The following is a 19,912-nucleotide window of genomic DNA, read 5'->3' on the forward strand; positions in this document are numbered from 1 at the left end:
ATCAAATGGTATCAAATTTTCTACATTTATACACAAACTGCTGTTATTCAGTCCTTTTATACTTTATTGTCGCCAAACAATTGATACTAGAACGTACAATCATCACAGCGATATTTGATTCTGCGCTTCCCGCTCCCTGGATTATAAATCAATAGTAAATATTAAAAATTTAAATTATAAATCATAAATAGAAAATCGAAAAATGGAAAGTAAGGTAGTGCAAAAAAACAGAGAGGCAGGTCCGGATAGTTGGAGGGTACGGCCCAGATCCGGGTCAGGATCCATTCAGCAGTCTTATCACAGTTGGAAAGAAGCTGTTCCCAAATCTGGCCGTATGAGTCTTCAAGCTCCTGAGCCTTCTCCCGGAGGGAAGAGGGATGAAAAGTGTGTTGGCTGGGTGGGACATGTCCTTCATTATCTTGGCAGCACTGCTCCGACAGCGTGCGGTGTAAAGTGAGTCCAAGGACAGAAGATTGGTTTGTGTGATGTGCTGGGCTGTGTTCACGATCTTCTGCAGCTTCTTCCGGTTTTGGACAGGACAACTTCCATACCAGGTTGTGATGCACCCTAGAAGAATGCTTTCTGTGGTGCATCTATAAAAATTAGTGAGGGTTTTAGGGGACAGGCCAAATTTCTTTAGTTTTCTCAGGAAGTAAAGGCACTGGTGGGCCTTCTTGGCAGTGGACTCTGCCTGGTTGGACCAAGTCAGGTCATTTGTGATATTGACCCCGAGGAACTTAAAGCTTTTGACCTATTCCACTTGCGCACCACTGATGTAAATTGGGTCGTGCGGTCCGCTACTCCTTCTGAAATCAACAACCAATTCCTTCATCTTGCTGACGTTGAGGGATAGGTTATTGTCTTTGCACCATGCCACCAGGTTCTTAATTTCCTCTCTGTACTCAAACTCATCATTACCCAAGATAACGGCCTACAATTGTTGTGTCACCAGCAAACTTGTATATTGAGCTCCATGGAAAGTTGGCTACACAATTATGGGTTTTAGCACCATCAGTTGATGGGATTCGAGGTGTTTTTCCAACTGGGTCTGAATGAAATTGCATGCGTCTTTTTCTAATCATTCCTTTGCATACAGCTGAGCCGCTAATGAACACGGCACAAAATCAAGATGAGACTGGGATGGGAAGAGAAATGTTTATTTATTACTCATGAGACTTTTGGTTCTGCAATTTGAAAAAGAACTAATTACAATATTCAGTTCCACCTCATGACATTTAGAACTATCATAACATACCAAAATGAGGCCTATTAAAGTCACCTTGCATATTTTATTAAGTTAAGCATTACTTATATTTTCCTGATTGTGACTGAGAACTTCACTAGCTTAATTTAGTAAACAAGGATGATTATTACTCCAGAATAGAAGTATTTTCCATCAAAGTGGCTTCTTGCCTTGGCTCATTGTTAGTGCTATTGCCTGAGCCAGACCTTAGATTTAGGCTGTTTTTCCAGAGACACTTTAGTCATATTTCCTAATAACACAGGGTTTTTATTCAATCCATTGTGTCTGGTAGGTGTCAACATTTCCATTTCTCTGCTTATTTCCCTTTCTCATGTGTTTCTAAATTCCCAAATCTGCTATCATTCAGCTATGTTAGGGGTAACCTAGTACACATGAAGCTGGCAGCATGTCTTCATAATGTGTGAGGAAAAACACAGCACCTGAGAGAACATGCAAGCTTCACTTGGCACCAGAGGCCAGGATCCCTAGGATGAGAAGCCATTCAGTTTTGCAAATAACACACATCAAAGTTGCTGGTGAACGCAGAGGCCAGGCAGCATCTCTAGGAAGAGGTACAGTCGATGTTTCAGGCTGAGACCCTTCGTCAGGACTAACTGAGAGAAGAGCTAGTAAGACATTTGAAAGTGGGAGGGGGAGATCCGAAATGATAGGAGGGGGAGGGATGGAGCTTCTCCTATCATTTCGGATCTCCCCTCCCCCTCCCACTTTAAAATCTATTACTAGATTTTCTTTCAGTTAGTCCTGATGAAGGGTCTCAGCCCGAAACGTCAACTTTACCTCTGACTAGAGATGCTGCCTGGCCTGCTGCGTTCACCAGCAACTTTGATGTGTGTTATAGGTATATCAATGAGGATAGCATGGTTACTATAATTTAAATGGACCTCACTAGGCTCTTTGGAAAAGGAGAAACTGATGGGAAAGATAAGAACACACGGGATTCTTAGTGTTTTGGCAAATTTGATGATGGGCTGAGTGTGATGGTTAAGGATTATTTTTCAGGTTAGAATCTTGTGACCATTGGTGTAGATTAGGGATTGGTTAAAAGGATACTAGTGCACAGAAGATTCACTAAGATGTGTGGCATGGAGCATTTTCGTTATGAAGATAGACTAGATAAGCGGTGTTTGTGTTCTTTTGGAGCAGCAAAGTTGAGTGGTGTCTAGATGAAAAACTAAAATTTACAAGGGGCAAAGATGGGGTAAGTAGGGAGAAAACTGTTCTTTTAGGGCATAGGTTTATAGCACGAGGAAGAAGATTTAGAACTTTTCATCCAGAGGAAAACCACTATCTTAAACGGGTAGTAGAAGAATATACTGTTAACATTAGATGAACACTTGAAGCAGCATGGTGAAGGAGACTTCAGGACATACCCTGGAGCATTGAATTACTATAGATATGTACTTGATATTGAGCTGAAGCACAGTGAATCAGAGATTGTATTTGTGCTGTATGCCTGACTCATTCCTCAAGGGGACTCGTGCCTCCTGTGGCATTTTTCAGTAAAGTGGAGGGAAATGTTGTTAATACAAAATACTCTGCAGATGCTGGGGTCAAAGCAACACTCACAACACGCTGGAGGAACTCAGCAGGCTGGGCAGCATCTGTGGAAATGATCAGTCAACGTTTCGGGCCGGAACCCTTTGTCAGAACTATAGGGGGAAGGGGCCGAGGCCCTGTAAAGAAGGTGGGGGGAGGGTGGGAAGGAGAAGTCTGGTAGGTTCCAGATGAAAAACCAGTAAGGGGAAAGATAAAGGGGTGGGGGAGGGGAGGCAGGGAGGTGAAAGGCAGGAAAGGTGAAGAAGGAATAGGGGAAAACACAATGGGTAGTAGAAGGAGGTGGAACCATGAGGGAGGTGATAGGCAGCTGGGGGAGGGGACAGAGTGAAATAGGGGGAGGGGGAGGGAATTACTGGAAGTTGGAGAATGCTATGTTCATACCAAGGGGCTGGAGACTACCTGGACGGTATATGAGGTGTTGCTCCTCCAACCGGAGTTTAGCCTCATCATGGCAATAGAGGAGGCCATGTATGGACATATCCGAATGGGAATGTGAAGCAGAGTTCAAGTGGGTGGCAACCGGGAGATCCTGTCTGTTGTGGCGGACAGAGTGAAGGTGTTCGACGAAGCGGTCCCCCAATCTGCGTCGGGTTTCACCGATGTAGAGGAGGCCGCACCGGGATCACCGGATGCAATAGGTGACCCCAACAGACTCACAAGTGAAGTGTTGCCTCACTTGGAAGGACTGTTTGGGGCCATGAATGGTGGCAAGAGAGGTGGTGTAGGGACAGGTGTAGCACTTACGCTTACAGGGATAAGTGCCGGGTGGGATATCTGTGGAGAGGGACGTGTGGATCAGGGAGTCACGGAGGGACTGAGCCCTGCGGAAAGCGGAGGCGGGTGGAGAGGGAAAGATGTGCTTAGTGGTGGTGTCCTGTTGAAGGTGGCGGAAGTTGTGGAGGATAATGTGCTGGATCCGGAGGCTGGTGGGGTGGTAGATGAGGACAAGGGGAACTCTGTCGCTGTTGTGGTGGCGGGAGGATGAGGTGAGGGCCGAAGTGCGGGAAATGGAGGACATGCGGGTGAGGGCATCATTGATGATGGCAGAAGGGAAACTACAATCCTTAAAGGACGAGGACATTTGAGATGTCCTCCCCTACCCCTTTATCTTTCCCCTTACTGGTTTTTCACCTGCCTTCTCCTTCCCACCCTCCCTTCCCCCCCCCCACCTTCTTTATAGGGCCTCTGCCCCTTCCCTCTTCAGTCCAGACGAAGGGTTCCAGCCTGAAGCATTGACTGATCGTTTCCACGGATGCTGCCTGACCTGCTGAGTTCTTCCAGCGTGTTGTGAATGTGGGAAATGTTGTTATACTGGCCAATGTTTCTCCCTTGGCCAACATATAAAAAAATTTGGCTGTTGTGGTTTGTGTAGTTTGATGGATGCAGTTTAACTGCATGCCTGCATTGTCATTGCTTACATTAAGTTAAATTAATTGGCTAAAAGTGCTTTTGAAATGGCTAATGAAAGGTCATTGACCTGAAATATTGGCTCTTTAAAGTTAACTGGATTTTACAGGAGCATCACTGAGAGCATCCTGACATGCTGCATCTCCATCTGCAATGGAAGCAGCAGAGCATCAGACTGAAAGTCCCTACAAACCACCGTGAGAACAGCTGAGAGGATCATAGGGGTCTCCCTACCATCCATCAGGGACATTTATCAGGAGTGCTGTGTATCCAGGGCCTTTGGTATTATTAAAGGTCTCATCCATCCAGCATCCTTTTTGACTTGCCACCATCAGGCAGGATTCTCTGATGCATAAAGACAAGAGCGGTCGGGATGGGAAACAACTTCTTCCCTCAGGCCATTAGGCTTATGAACTCCCTGCCGTCTCGTATTCGAAGTGTTACCGGATAACGTGTACTGTACTCTGCAATGTTTACTTTATGCACTTTTTTATCTATGCATAATTCATATATCGATTTAATTCTTATTTTCCTAAGAAGTTAGTGTGTTTTATGTACTATTGTGCTTTATATGCTGGCCCAAGAAAAATGTTGTCTCATTTGATGGTATAGGTGTATTGAGTTAAATGACAATAAACTTGATAGTGTCAAATAGCACAAATAGAGGCCCTTCAGCTCTGATGAGTTTATGCCAATTATTGAACAACCATTTACGCAAATCCTACATTAACCTTATTTTCCCTATGTTCCCATCTACCGCTCAGACCTACCACTCACTGCAAATTAGGTGCAGTTTGCTGTAGTCATCTAGACTTTGGAATGTAGAGGGAAACGGAGCATCCAGAGGAATCCTACGTGGCCACAAATTAGATTAGATTATGAAGACACATTATTGTGATTTAGTAATGCATGCATTAAGAAATGATACAATATTTCCTCCGGTGTGATATCACAAAACACAGGACAAACCAAGACTGAAAAAACTGACAAAACCACATAATTATAACATATAATTACAAACAGTGTAACAATACCATAACTTGATGAAGAAGTCCATGAGCACAGTAAAGTTCAAAGTTTCTCAAATGTCCCACATCTGACGCAGACGGGAGAAGGAAGAAAAACTCTTCCTGCCATGCTGACCACAATCCGACTCTGAGTCATTCGAAAACTTCGAGCTCTGATCAGCTCTCCGACACCGAGTACTGAGTGGTATCTCTGCCGAACGATTCGACCTCCTTCTCGGTTGCCAAAAGCAGGCAAGGTCGGGGATTTTGAGGCCTACTGTCCGAAAGATTCCCGACCACACAGTAACAACAGCAGTGGATGGGCGTTTCAGAAATTTCTCAAGATGTTCCTCTGTGCTTTCACGTCCATTCTCCATCAAATCAGAATTGCCCACGGCCCCTATTTGACAGATACGACATCATTTTTCACTGGAGAGCTGCACACGCGCAGCGCGCTACCATCTTCTCCTCCCCCCTGACTGGATAGTACTGGATATCAGAATTGAACTCTTGTTGCTGGAGATATCAGGACATTGAGATTTGGGGGTGGGGGTCAGGGTGATGTCAGTGCTATCCACAGATGCTGCATGACCTGTTAAGTATTGCAACCAATTAACAAAGAATAACTTGACTGCTTTTCCTGATTATCTCCTACAAGCTGTTTTGTTCGTCCTTTTGATGGTTTGTCTGGGTATCTTTTTTACTACATTTAAAGATGCAACCTACACAGCGGGTGTAACTGATGTATGAGTTGATCTGTTTATGATTATTCAAAAAGTATTTTGGACAAACATCTGGTAGACTTGGAACTACCAAGATAATTTGGGTGGGAAAACCTTGGGAATGGTAGAAAGCACTTTTGGTTTTGCGATATTAGTATGTATACGATTGTCTTGAAGATTATAAGACTTGATTGTTTATTAGAGAATCTGTTTGTTTTCTGATTAGGCAACAGAAGAAGTGTCAAAGAACCTGGTGGCCATGAAGGAGATCTTATACGGCACGAATGAAAAAGAACCCCAGACTGAAACAGTGGCACAGCTTGCTCAGGAGCTTTATAACAGCGGCCTCCTTAGTACTTTGATAGCAGATTTGCAGCTTATTGACTTTGAGGTGAGAGAAATTGCACTTAAGAGCAATTACATATAATTTTTTTTCTCTAAGTTTGACAAAACTTTATGCATGTTGGAGAACACCTTTTCTGAAATGTTTTATCTTCTGTGAGCCATTGAATTTATGGGATATAGGGCCTGGGCATCCCAGTAATAAACAAGAGCTCTTTTCTGACATACGAAAATGAAGTTCAAAGCACGCAACAACTATTTCGACTGACATTGTGGTACAGTAGGCCATTCAGCTGAACGCGTTTAAAGGTACATAAGAGATGGTATACTTAAAGTTGCAGCCAAGGATGTGCCTGCTTGGCCCTAGGTTAGAAGTATCTCAGGTGGAAAAGAATTGGCAATGAATATTCATGTGCTGTCCTTTAAAAAAACTATACAGGTAAGACTGATAAGTTTCTGCTGAGAGAGTTTGAAAATGTAGTTTGAAATTCAATTACAGAATGGTAATAATATTTAAGCACAGGATCACACACTGATGAGATCAGTAAGTTTCGTTGCTGCGAGTGCAGTGCTGAGACCTTATCGTAGTTCCTTGCACATCACATGTTTTAGCATGAAGGACTTGAGTTTATGCCTGGCTTCCAACATAGAAGTTCTGTCATTCATGCACTTTGATAGCTATGTTCAGTTGATCCCCTTTAATGCTCATTCCATTAGTATGCTTGTTCCTAGTGACACGCTTGTTCCTAGTTGGGTGCTAAGTGAGTTATCAATGTACAGTAGTCAAGGGGTCTTAAGACTTCATATACATTAGACAAGCCAAATTAACTAAAGAAGTTCAGAAACTTGTATGGAATGCCTTTGGGCAGTTTCTTGCCATGGACTATTTTAGACTGTCAGTTAAACAATCTTAGGTAGATTATTCTCAAATATAGACTTTTAACCCACATTTGAGACATGTTAGGTGTTTTACATATTTAATTGGCTTTAAGCTTGGAAAAATATTGGTTGTAGTTACTTGGCAACTTATATTACTTACATTAGAAAATAAGTGCTCAATAGACTACTCCATAATTGTAATACCTATGTTTAATAGAGTGGGATTAAAGGAGGCTTAGAAAAATGCCAAATAGTGAGATTTGGGGTGGCTTTTTCAAGAAAGCAAATTAAAATGTTGATGAAATGGGAAAATGGAATATTGATAAAGCAGCAAGAAATATTATTCATCTCGCGTTCCTTGTGTTGAAACTCTCACCATTTTATCACTGGTTCTAGGACAATAACAGGAGAAATTTCAGCAGGAAATAATGAAATAGAACCATAGAACATTACAGCACAGAAACAGGCCTTTTGACCCTTGGCTGTGCCGAACCATTTTTCTGCCTAATCCCACTGACCTGCACCTGGACCATATCCCTCCATACACTTCTCATCTATGTGCCTGTCCAAGTTTTTCTTAAATGTTAAAAGTGAGCTTGCATTTACCACTTCATCTGGCAGCTCATTCCACTGTACCACCACTCTTTATGTGAAGAAGCTCCCCCTAATGTTCCCTTTAAACTTTTCCCCCTTCACCCTTAACCCATGTCCCCTGTTTTTTTTTCTCCCCTAGCCTCAGTGGAAAAAGCCTGCTTGCATTCACTCTATCAATACCCATCATAATTTTATATACCTCTATCAAATCTCCCCTTATTCTTCTACGCTTCAGGGAATAAAGTCCTAACCTATTCAACCTTTCTCTGTAACTGAGTTTCTCAAGTCCCGGCAACATCCTTGTAAACCTTCTCTGCACTCTTTCAACCTTATTAATACCCTTCCTGTAATTTGGTGACCAAAACTGTACACAATACTCCAAATTCGGCCTCACCAATGCCTTATACAACCTCACCATAACATTCCAACTCTTATACTCAATACTTCGATTTATAAAGGCCAATGTACCAAAAGCTCTCCTTATGACCTTATGTGACGCCACTTTTAGGGAATTTTGTATCTGTATTCCCAGATCCCTCTGTTCTACTGCACTCCTCAGTGCCCTACCATTTACCTTGTATGTTCTACCTTGGTTTGTCCTTCCAAAGTGCAGTACCTCACACTTGTCTGTGTTAAACTCCATCTGCCATTTTTCAGCCCATTTTTCCAGCTGGTCCAAATCCCTCTGCAAGCTTTGAAAACCTTCCTCACTGTCTACTACACCTCCAATCTTTGTATCATCAGCAAATTTGCTGATCCAATTTACCACTTTATCATCCAGATCATTGATATAGATGACAAATAACAATGGACCCAGCACTGATCGCTGTGGCACACCACTAGTCACAGGATAGCTTTGATAGTTAGCATTTTGTAACAAATAAAGGTACTATAGCTGCTTGAAATACTCATGTTAATAGTTTCCTGACATGTCAGATTATAGATTCTTTATCCAAACAAGTGTTTTGTATCTGTCTTAAAGATGGCATATATTTTGCAGGAGTAGTAGAAAATGAGATCTTATGAGGTTAGGGAGCATGTAATCGTAATGAAGTTCCAAGACTTTGGCCTCAATACCTCCTTGTGCAATTGTGTCCTAGATTTCTTCACTTGCAGACCCTAGTCAGTTTGGATTAGCAACAACAACACCACGATCTGCATCAGTACAGGTGCACCACAAGGCTGTGTGCTTGGCCCCTTGCTCTACTTGCTTTACACTTACGACTGTGTGGCTAACCACAGCTCCAGTGCCATATTCAAGTTTGCTGATGACACCACTGTCTTAGGCAGAATCAAAGGTGATGAATCAGCATATAGGAGGGAGATTTAAAATCTGGCTGAATGGCATTGGAGGATCAGGGGTGAAGAGGGTCAGCAACTTTAAATATGTAGGTGTTATTATTTTGGAGGACTGGTCCAACAGTAAGTGCAATTATGAAAATTGCATGGTAGTGCCTCTACTTTCTTTGGAGTTTGCGGAGATTTGGCATGACATTAAGGCTTTGACGAACCTCTATAGATGTGTAGTAGAGTATATTGACTGGCTGCATCACAGCCTGATATGGAAACACCAATACCCTTCATTGGGAAATCCTACAAAAGTAGTGGATATGGCCCAGTCCGTCACAGGTAAAGCTCTCCCAAGCATTAAGCACATCTATGTGAAATGCTGTTGCAGGAAAGCGGCATCCAATATCAGAAGCTCTCACTTCCGACAACATGCTCTCTTCTCGCTGTTGCCATCAGGAAGAGGGACCGAGCCTTAGAACTCATGCCAGGTTCAAGAACAGTTACTGCCCATCAACCATCAGGCTCTTGAACCAAAGGGGATAACTTCACACAACTTTGATTGCCTCATCGTTGGAATGTCCTTATGGATTAATTTTCAAGGACTCTTCATTTCATTTATTGTTTAGTTTTTTTTTGTATTTGCACAATTTATTGTCTTCTACACTCTGGTTGAATGCCCTATTTGGCAGGTCTTTCATTGATCCTAATTTTAGTTGTTATATAGATCCGTTGAGTATGCCCACAAGAAAATGAATGAATCTCAGTTGTATATGGTGACATGTATGTACTTTGATAATAAAACGTACTTCTGAACTTTTGAAATGGAGAAGTTAATTAGGCTAAGGTGAACTAGTTCTTGGGATTTGCTGTATTGGATTTTCAAAAGAAGTGGGCACATTTATAGATTCCCTTGCTCCAGGAATAGTTCCCAGTGGTTTGGAATACTATTTTTCCAAGAAAAGAGGGGGAATAAATCACCGGTTGTCCTGATCTCAACTATTGAGGAAATGTTGGCATCTATAGTTAAGTAAGTGGCAGAGATACTTCCAAATATCATTGAGCAGAGGTGGCCTGGTTTTATAAAAGGGAAATTTTTTTTTCACATCTGTTTTTGGAAGATGTTACAAATAGTGGCAAACGGGATGTCCTACATATAAAGTAACACAAGGTTACATGCTGAGGACTAGACAAACCAAAAGAGGGCAATGTCCTAAAGCTGGTTGATAGGTAAGTTTGGTGAAAGAGTAATCTGTTATGTGCTAAGCAAAGTTAAGAGAGGAGATAGTTAAGGATATTGTGGAGAAAGGTGAAGTCAAATACTTTGAGTAGTTTGGTTTCTTTTGAAAAGCAAAGTTGTATGAATTTGAAAATCTGCAATAAAACTGCTGAAAATACCTTGGTCATGCACGTTTTAGGTGGAAAGAAGCATTTCAGGTTGATCCCCACCTATTCCTAATATCCATTGATTTTTTTTTCCCCCTTCTCTGAAAATCTATAGCACTTGGGCATGTATACAAGTATTTATAGCCTGCATTCTCCAAGTAGTTAACTGTACCTTTGTTATTTGGCTGTTGCCATGAATTAATGTCAGCTTTTAATTAATTCAGTAGAAATGGATTGAATATAGGGCAAAATATTAACAAAAGCAGCAGAGATTTGGTAAAGCATAAACACAATTCTTTATTTAACTGCTTCCTTCAAGGTGAGTGTTCAACATAAAGATTGACAAAAATTGTAGTTGTGACACTTTAAAATCAGTTTCTTTTAGCGTTGTGTTTTATAATAAAATGAAAATAAAAAAAAACTGCAGATGCTGGAAGTCCTGAAATAAAAACAAAATTCTGGAAACAGCTCAGGCGGCACCAGTGGAAACAATTAATGTTTGGGCTTTGGGACAGTTTTGCAGACCTCCATTACCTGCTGAATATTTGCAGCATTTTCTGTTTTTGTGTTTAGGTATACCACTCTGATACTTAATTGTGAGTTTTCTATTTAATGCTAATATGCGATTGTGTAGGTTGAACATAATTCTAATACTGCTTTGCATTATTTTAATTGTATGATTTAAAATCAGTTGGATTCAAGATTTCTATTCAATAAGTAGTTCCTAATATCCCAATGCTAAATATATGAAGTATTATATATTATTGTAGAATCCAATATTGAAGAAAATAATGAGAACAATTGGAATTTCTAATAGACTTCATATTGGCTTCAAATGACTTCTGTACATTTACTTCGTTTAAATCTCATGAATAGTGCTGGAAAATATTTTCAATATTCATTTTAAAAGCCGGGTTTTGGATTGAGATGGGTGATTTCTTAATATTTTGAATTTTTGGAATCCTGCACTCTCGAGTCTTGTGAACACTTCATTATATAATCTAAGATATATGTATTTTAGATTTTTGAGCTGGAGAGAAATCAGTCAGGAAGATGAATTTCTGGGTACTGTTCAGAGCAGTAGGATTGTATTTTTTTTGGCAAAGTAGGCATGATTTCTACATGTTATACTCAAGTTATTAATTTCAGAAGAAGGCTTCCCTTACTTGTCTGAAGAAGTCCTTTTTACCCCCGTAGCAAGACATTATTCTGTTGCTGAGATATCCTGCAGATGTTGAAAGTCTTGAGCAACACACAAAATCCTGATGAAGGGTCTTGACCTGAAATACTGATTGTTTATTCCCCTCCATAGATACTGCCTGACTTGCTGAGTTTGTCCAGCATTTTGAGTGTGCTGTACATTATTCTGTTAGTTTTTTAGATATCAAAGCATTCAGGGATGTGGAGTCTATGCAAGAAAGTGGTGCTGAGGCAAAAGAGCAGCTGTGATATATGTCAAGCAGGTTTAAGAGCCCAGGGCTAATCCCTGCTTCAATTTCTGTAATGTTTCTGAAAGAATCAGAAGGTGTAACAAGCATTTGGATTATTCAATTATCTGATAACTGGAAAGGAAGTAGAAATATATAATGATGAAATGAGGATGTAACAATGTGAAAAGTTTTAGGTAGCTCAAAATAAACTGGCAAGAAGGTTTGGCGCAGAACATGCAAACAATAAAGTTAATGTATTCAGAACTATTTTGCCTGGTGGTAGTCCCTCAAAAGGGAACATTAAAAGAAGTTGAAGAAGCTTTAGGATCACTTCAAAGTAATAAATCTCCAGGAGAAGATGGTTTTCCACCTGAATTTTATAAAAAATTAGAAGATTTATTATTTCCTCTTTTTATGGAACTAATACGTCAAGCAGAAAAAATACATAAACTTCCAGATTCTTTTTCAACAGCGATTGTAATAGTATTGCCAAAAAAGGACAGAGATCCTATGAAATCAACATCATACAGGCCTATTTCTTTATTGAATACGGATGATAAAATAATAGCAAAAATTTTATCGAATAGATTATCTAAATATTTACCAAAATTAATACATATGGATCAAACAGGATTTATTAAAAATAGACAACTGGCAGATAATGTAACTCGGCTACTCAGTATAATTCATTTGGCACAAAAAAGGGATGAGAAGAGTATAGTAGTAGCTTTGGATGCAGAAAAAGCATTTGATAGATTAGAATGGGATTTTTTGTTTAAAGTATTAGAAAAATATGGGTTAGGAACATCTTTTATAAATTGGATTAAAACTTTAAATTCTAACCCTAAAGCTAAAGTAGTGACAAACTCTCAAATTTCAACACCATTTCAGCTAAAAAGGTCAACTAGACAAGGTTGTCCATTATCACCTGCTCTATTTGTATTGGCGATAGAGCCATTAGCAGAACTAATTAGATTGGATCCAGATATTATGGGTTTTAGAGTTAAACAAGAGGAATATAAAATTAATCTTTTTGCCGATGATGTTTTGATCTATTTAACAAACCCACAACATTCGTTACATAAATTATCTTCTAGATTGGATGAATATGGGAAGGTATCAGGTTACAAAATAAACTGGGATAAAAGTGAAATTTTGTCTCTTACTAAAGGAGACTATAGTCAGTGTCGATTAGTAACCCAATTTAGATGGCTGGTAAATGGTATAAAGTATTTAGGTATAAGACTTGATAGTGATGTAAAGAATTTATATAAATTTAATTATTTACCACTATTGAAAAAAATTCAAGAAAATCTTGACAAATGGATGATACTACCAATAACATTAGTAGGTAGAGTCAATGTTGTAAAAATGAATATATTTCCGAGATTACAGTATTTGTTTCAAACATTATCAATACAATTGCCACAGAAATTTTTTCAAGAGTTAAACAAATCTGTGAGAAAATTTCTTTGGAAAGGTAAAATGTCAAGAATATCATTGGAAAAACTGACATGTAAATTTAGGTTAGGAGGGTTACAACTTCCAAACTTTAAAAATTACTATAAAGCAAATCAACTTAGATTTATTGCATCTTTTTTCGATGACCAAAAACCAGCATGGATTAAAATAGAACTAGACAAGATAGGAGAAAATAAACCTGAAGATTTTATATATAAATGGGAATCTAAATGGATACGGGAAAAGAAAGAATCTCCTATATTAACACACTTGATTGATCTATGGAATAAGATAAATGTTGATAAGGAAACACAGAAATCTCTATTAGCAAGGAGACCTTTATTCCTTTTACAATGGACAATCAACTTTTATATAATTGGTACCAAAAAGGGATTAAATTTATAGGAGATTGTTTTGAGCGAGGTATATTGATGTCATTTGAACAATTAAAGGATAAATATAAAATATCTAATAATACTTTCTTTTGCTACTTTCAGTTAAGAGCTTACTTAATTGGTAAGCTGGGTCAAACAATGTTTTTGCCAAAAGCTAATGAAATTGAAATTTTAATTCAAAAAGGGAAAATTAAAAAATTTATTTCTTGTATGTATAATTTGATTCAGGAACAGACAATTAAACAAGGAACCCATAAGTCAAAGCAAAAATGGGAAACAGATCTGAATATTAATATTGATGAAATAAATTGGTCAAGACTTTGTCTGGACAGTATGACAAATACAATAAATGTTCGACTTAGATTAGTACAATATAATTTTTTACACCAATTATATATTACACCACAAAAAATAAATAGATTAAATTCAAATCTATCTGATAAATGTTTTCGGTGTAATCAAGAAATTGGTACTTTTTTACATTCTACTTGGTCTTGTTTTAAAATTCAACCCTTTTGGATAAATTTAAGAGTCTTATTGGAACAAATTACTGGAATTCAACTTCCACATAACCCTGTATTATTTCTATTAGGTGATATTGAAGGGATAAAACCGAAACTTAAATTGAATAAATATCAGAAAGAATTTATAAAAATTGCATTGGCAGTAGCTAAGAAGACTATAGCAGTTACTTGGAAATCTGATTCGTATTTAAGTATGGATCGTTGGAATAATGAAATGGCTAGTTCTATTCCACTTGAAAAAATTACTTATAATTTAAGAGATAATTATCTAACATTCTTGAATATTTGGCGCCCTTATTTACAAAAGATAGGATGTCATATTTAAGTGCTCCGACAAAGAATTTGGTTACTTGGGGAAAATAACGAATAATTATACCAAATTTATTTTGAATCCCATGGAGCATGTGGAAACCTTCCAATACCCAGGCGGCTCTTTTTTTTTCTCTTTCTTTCTTTTAGGTAGACTACATATATGGGGGGGGGAGGGTTAAGGGGAGGGGGGGTGGGTAGATTTTATCTTTTCATGTATTCTTTTTGAAAATTCAATAAAAATTTATTAAAAAAAAAGAAGGGAACATTGCAAGATCTGGTTATGGAAAGTGAAAAGCAAAGAGATAAATGTGGGCAGAATGGAGTAGTAGTGAGAGAGTTTAGGAATTTCTCGACAATACTGAATGTTTACAATGTAGTAAAGTTTAAGAAATATTTAAAAGGACAAGGTAACAGCATTGAATTTTGATAGGATGAAGGGAAAACTGACTTTACGGAGAACAGGTAATACAAATGAGGTTACGTTGACTGAACTATTGAATTCTCTGGAGAGTGAACAAACAATTGTTTTATTTTCCAATTTTTTAAATAAATTATGGTATTGAAAATTTGAGATTGATGTCAGAAATTTGAGTCAAGTACTGCAATGGATAGAAAGCTTCTACAAAGAATAAAAAGTAGGGGGTTAATGGTCGCTAATTACAAACGTTTGTAGAATGACAGATTGTGGGAAATGATTTTTTTTTTACGGATTGAGTCAGGTTCCAAAGTTCGCTGTTCATAGAAATACTTTGACTCAAAATCAGCATCACTTTTCAAAACTTACAGGCGGCATGAAATTGACAGGATGACATGTATTGATCTTCAGCATTGATGTAATGGATTTTAGTTAATTGAGAAACATTGGAATCTTGACTCAATTTAACAGCTCCCCCATTAGGCAGAGTTTCATGGAAATAGTTAAAATTGTATTTAAAAAAAAGACAAACTACTGTTTAAATGAGTTAAAAAATGTATTTAAATAAAATACAGAACAAATTAGAACACTATCAATACTACTACAGTATTATAAAACTATTAGTTCCTATTAGTTATTGACAAAAGATTTAATCCTGTGTTCTGCCAGGTTCTTTTGATTGACTGTAAATGAACATAATTAGTGCAGTCACCTTGTGTAGATAATAGATTGCCTTTATGCAATGTTTTTGACAATTGCATCCTCCAAGTCTTCATTTTCATTGTAACATTCAAGATGATTGTCGATACCTTCAAATTTGTAGCTGCTTGAAGTAGAGGAATTGGTTCATTTTCACTCCTGGCCTTTCTGGCATCCCCAGACCTGAATGCTTAAAACCAATGTGAGCAGAACAGTTCTGAATTGTATTACTGCTTGTTTCTTGCCAATTATCAGTGACAAAAATCACTGCATTTCGAATTCAAACACATGCAATTGACACTATTTAAAAATTCTTTTTTAAGTACTGTGTAGTGTCTAATGTCTGCACAAGTGCATGAGTCTAATACTAGTTTAAAACTTCGGCAACAGTCTTTTGCCCCAAATTAGTGGCAATATGTTCCAAGTAAATGAAAGGAATCCTGGCTACTTTTTTTTCCAATAAGTTTTTGCTCCTTAAGAGTTATCCCAAATAAGCTGATCCAAAATAACCGATGGCTCAATTAACCAGGATCCTCTGCATTTTGCTGGATGATTAGAAAAATCCTAATGAAATAGGGAAGCATATATCTGATGTTAAAGACACAAATTAAAACTTCCAATGGATGATTCAAGAGATGTTTGTCTACTGCTGCTAAGTTGATTTTACTTGATGCTTTGTTATGATTGTCTACTAGAATCTAAAACGGTGCTAACATGGTCCAGTATCACTGTAGTAACAATGGTGTACCTCTGGTGTTTATTCCTTCATGTTCAGGACCCCTGCCTAATTTATTTTTTTCCCTTATTCACAGGGCAAGAAAGATGTGGCTCAGATTTTTAACAATATTCTGAGAAGGCAGATTGGAACACGCACACCCACAGTGGAATACATCTGTACTCAGCAAAATATATTGTTTATGTTACTCAAAGGGTGCGTGAGTGATTCTGTTTTTGTACAATTTCCTTGTAAGATATCTTCAGTCCATTTAAGTGTTGGTGAGGGTTGATCTGCAAACTGCTTATTTATCAAAATATATTCACCAAGCTCTTTTCTGGACCAAACATCACCTCAATGTCTAGCATGGATCCTGAGTCATTACAATTCAAACGCTTGAGTGGCATGAGAAGGCCATGATGTTTGCCGAATTCCTACTCAAATAGAAAAAGCACTTGGATATTGCATAATCAAAATTGTTTCTTCGAGCTTAGGCAGAGAAGATATTTTGTATGTTTAATTTATAATGCTTAATTTACAGTTGATTTTTTTTTAAACTGCTGAAAAAGTGCAATATATTATTGTATATTTCAGGCTCCTTCGAATCAATTGCAAACGTTAGAACTACTATGGAAACATGTACATTGATCTAAAAGGCATTGCAGGATTGCAGTGTTCATTGTAGCAGAGTATAAGATGTCTTGTTTGCCACAAATAATAGCATAGTTTTCTTAAACCAACACCTGACAAACACACTTGCTGTTATTGAAAATATTTTGGCTCTGCAATTTATTTCATTAAAAAAAATGTTAGCATGCTGTTCAAGAAACAGGTCAATATTTCCTACTGCGCATCTGGCAAAAGCAAGTTATTATTTAGTGGTAACTTGCCAGTAGTATGAAAATCCAGAAAGTATTCAGTGTTATATATCATGTTTATTCCTCTTATTTAAGACTGACATGTAAAGAACACGTTTAGTGTTACTCTAGCTATTACACCTGTTTAAGAATATAAATTCTGTATTTTTGAGTAAAGTTTTGAATTCATTACCATTCTGAAGATACAGTAGATCACCTTAAAATTTAATGAAATTTAGACTGCGACTTCTGCGCTATTCTGGAGCTCTGAATTGAAAGAAATTGAAAGTTTTATTCATGTCTGAAACACTGAGATTAGAATTACAGTATCTACATTACTGTTCAGAAGTTGCATGAAAGGTTTATGTTCCTTTAATTGTGGATTGCAAAATACTTCACATTGAATCAGGGTAAAGCATACCAAACTAGTACAAATGGGAAAAGCCATGTTTGGATCTCCAAATAAAATGTTTCAATATTGTTGAACAAAATGATGCATTCAGTATTGGGACCCTGTGATTGATTATTTGTGTAAATGATATAAAATGTCTCAGTAAGTCTGGATGACACAAACTTGGATGTTGATGTTGATGGTGAAGGTGGTTATTGTGGGTTTCAAGGGAGTCTTGTCTAGTTAGGAGTGGGCTGAGCAGCAGCAGTGGAATTCAATTTGGAAAGTCAAACCAGTGTAGGCCTTGTACTATTAGTGGGGCATGAAGGAATGTAATGGAGCAAAGGAACTGTAGATTACAAACGCATGGTTCACTGTAGGTGGTGTCATAGATAGACAAGGTGGTGAAAGTGTTTAGCATGCTGGCCTGGTCAAGACATTGAGTATAGAGATTGGAAATTATGTTGCGGTTGTATGAGTCATTTGGTGAGGCTGCACAGTTTCCTGTTAAAGGAAAAATGTAGTTAGAGTGCAGAAAAGATTTGGTATTGCCATGACTAGAGGTCCAAGGTTATGGGGGGGGGCGGGGGTTGCCAGGTTAAGTCCTTCCTATTCATGTAGAATATGGAGCAACCTCCTAGAACTGTCTAAAATTATGGAGATTCATAATGATTAATTAAGAGGTTTTAAATCAAGAAAGTTCAGCCGCTTGGCATTTAATGTAAGGTAGTATATTGGATTACACACTGGCTTTGTGGGAGAAGCCAGAGAGTGTAATAGGTAGTTGCTGCTGTCTGATGGCCTGAGATTAGTGGAGTGCTGCAGGGATCGGTGCTAGGTCCATAGTGGTTTGTCATCGATATCAACAATCTTGATGCTAATATTAACTGGATCAGCAAATTTGCGGATGGCACCAAGATTGGGGTGTAGTGGACAGTGAGGAAGACTATCAAAGCTTGCAGAGGGATTTGGACCAGCTGAGAAAATGGGCTAAAAGTGGCAGATAAAATTTGATGCAGACAAGTGTGGACTTCGGTAAGACCAACCAGAGTAGGTCTCACATGGTAAACGCGAGGGGACTAAGGAGTGCGGTAGAATGAAGGGATCTGTGAATACAGGTCCATAATTCATTGAAAGTGGCGTCACAGGTAGGGTCGTAAAGAAAGCTTTTGGCACATTGGCTTCATAAATCAAAGTATTGAGTAGAAGTGATGGGATGTTATGTTGAAGTTGTATAAGACATTGGTGAGGCCTAGTTTGGGGTATTTTGTGCAGTTTTGGTCACCTACTACAGGAAAGATGTAAAGAAGGTTGAAAGAGTGCAGAGGGAACTGACAGGAATGTTTCCAGAACTAGAGGACCTGAGTTGTAAGGAAAGATTGAATAGGTTAGGACTTTATTCCTTGGAAGGTGGAAGATTGAGGGGAGATTTGTTGGAGGAACTCAAAATTATTAGGGGTATTGATAAGGTAACTGTGAGCAGGCTTTTCCACTGACGTTGGGTGTGACTACAGCTGGAGGTCATGGGTTAAGGGTGTTGGGTTATGTTTCAGGAGAACATGAGGGGAAATGTTTTCACTCAGCGGGCGGTGAGTGTGGAACAAGATAGTAGGGGTATGAAGAGCTATTGTCCCAGTGCAGGTCAGTGGGAGTAGGCAGTTTAAATGGTTCAGCATGGGCCAAATAGGCTGAAAGGGCCTGTTTCTGTGAGTCCAGGAGGCATAGATAAGATGGACAGTTGTGGCCTTTTCATGGGGGTAGGGGAGTCCAAAACAATGGGACATTGATATAAGGGAACAGAAAGATTTAAAAGGGAATTGAGGGAACTTTGTGCAGTGGGTTGTGAGTATATGGAACAAGCTGTCAGAAGAAGTAATTGAGGCAAGTACGATAGTATCATTTAAGAAACACTTGGATAGGTATATGCAGGAAATTAAGTTGGATGACTATTGTTGGCATTGACTCATTGCAGTGTTTCTGTGTTGTATTGGTCCATGACTGATTCTTTGTGTACTCCAAAAAGAAAAATCCCATTTTGTTTTCTTATAGGTACGAATCACCAGAAATTGCTCTTAATTGTGGCATCATGCTTCGGGAATGTATTCGACATGAACCATTAGCAAAAATTATACTATGGACTGAGCCATTTTATGATTTCTTCAGATATGTGGAAATGTCAACATTTGATATTGCTTCAGATGCATTTGCTACATTCAAGGTAGCTAGAAATTTCTTTCTAAGATGACTATGATTTTGTATTTTTGGTCT

General features: G+C 38.4%; 1 protein-coding gene across 2 annotated transcripts in view; it reads left to right on the forward strand.

Moving 5' to 3' along the window:
* LOC134345375 (calcium-binding protein 39) overlaps window positions 1-19,912 on the forward strand; it is an 82,092-nt gene that overhangs the window by 50,769 nt on the left and 11,411 nt on the right. For both annotated transcript variants that reach the window (XM_063045928.1, XM_063045929.1), the window contains 3 exons: window positions 6,184-6,348; window positions 16,494-16,612; window positions 19,694-19,862. In XM_063045928.1, coding sequence (XP_062901998.1) covers window positions 6,184-6,348; window positions 16,494-16,612; window positions 19,694-19,862 — 453 coding nt within the window. The remainder of the gene's footprint in view (window positions 1-6,183; window positions 6,349-16,493; window positions 16,613-19,693; window positions 19,863-19,912) is intronic.

The sequence above is a fragment of the Mobula hypostoma genome, chromosome 4, assembly GCF_963921235.1.
Source record: "Mobula hypostoma chromosome 4, sMobHyp1.1, whole genome shotgun sequence".
Taxonomy (NCBI): Eukaryota; Metazoa; Chordata; class Chondrichthyes; order Myliobatiformes; family Myliobatidae; genus Mobula; species Mobula hypostoma.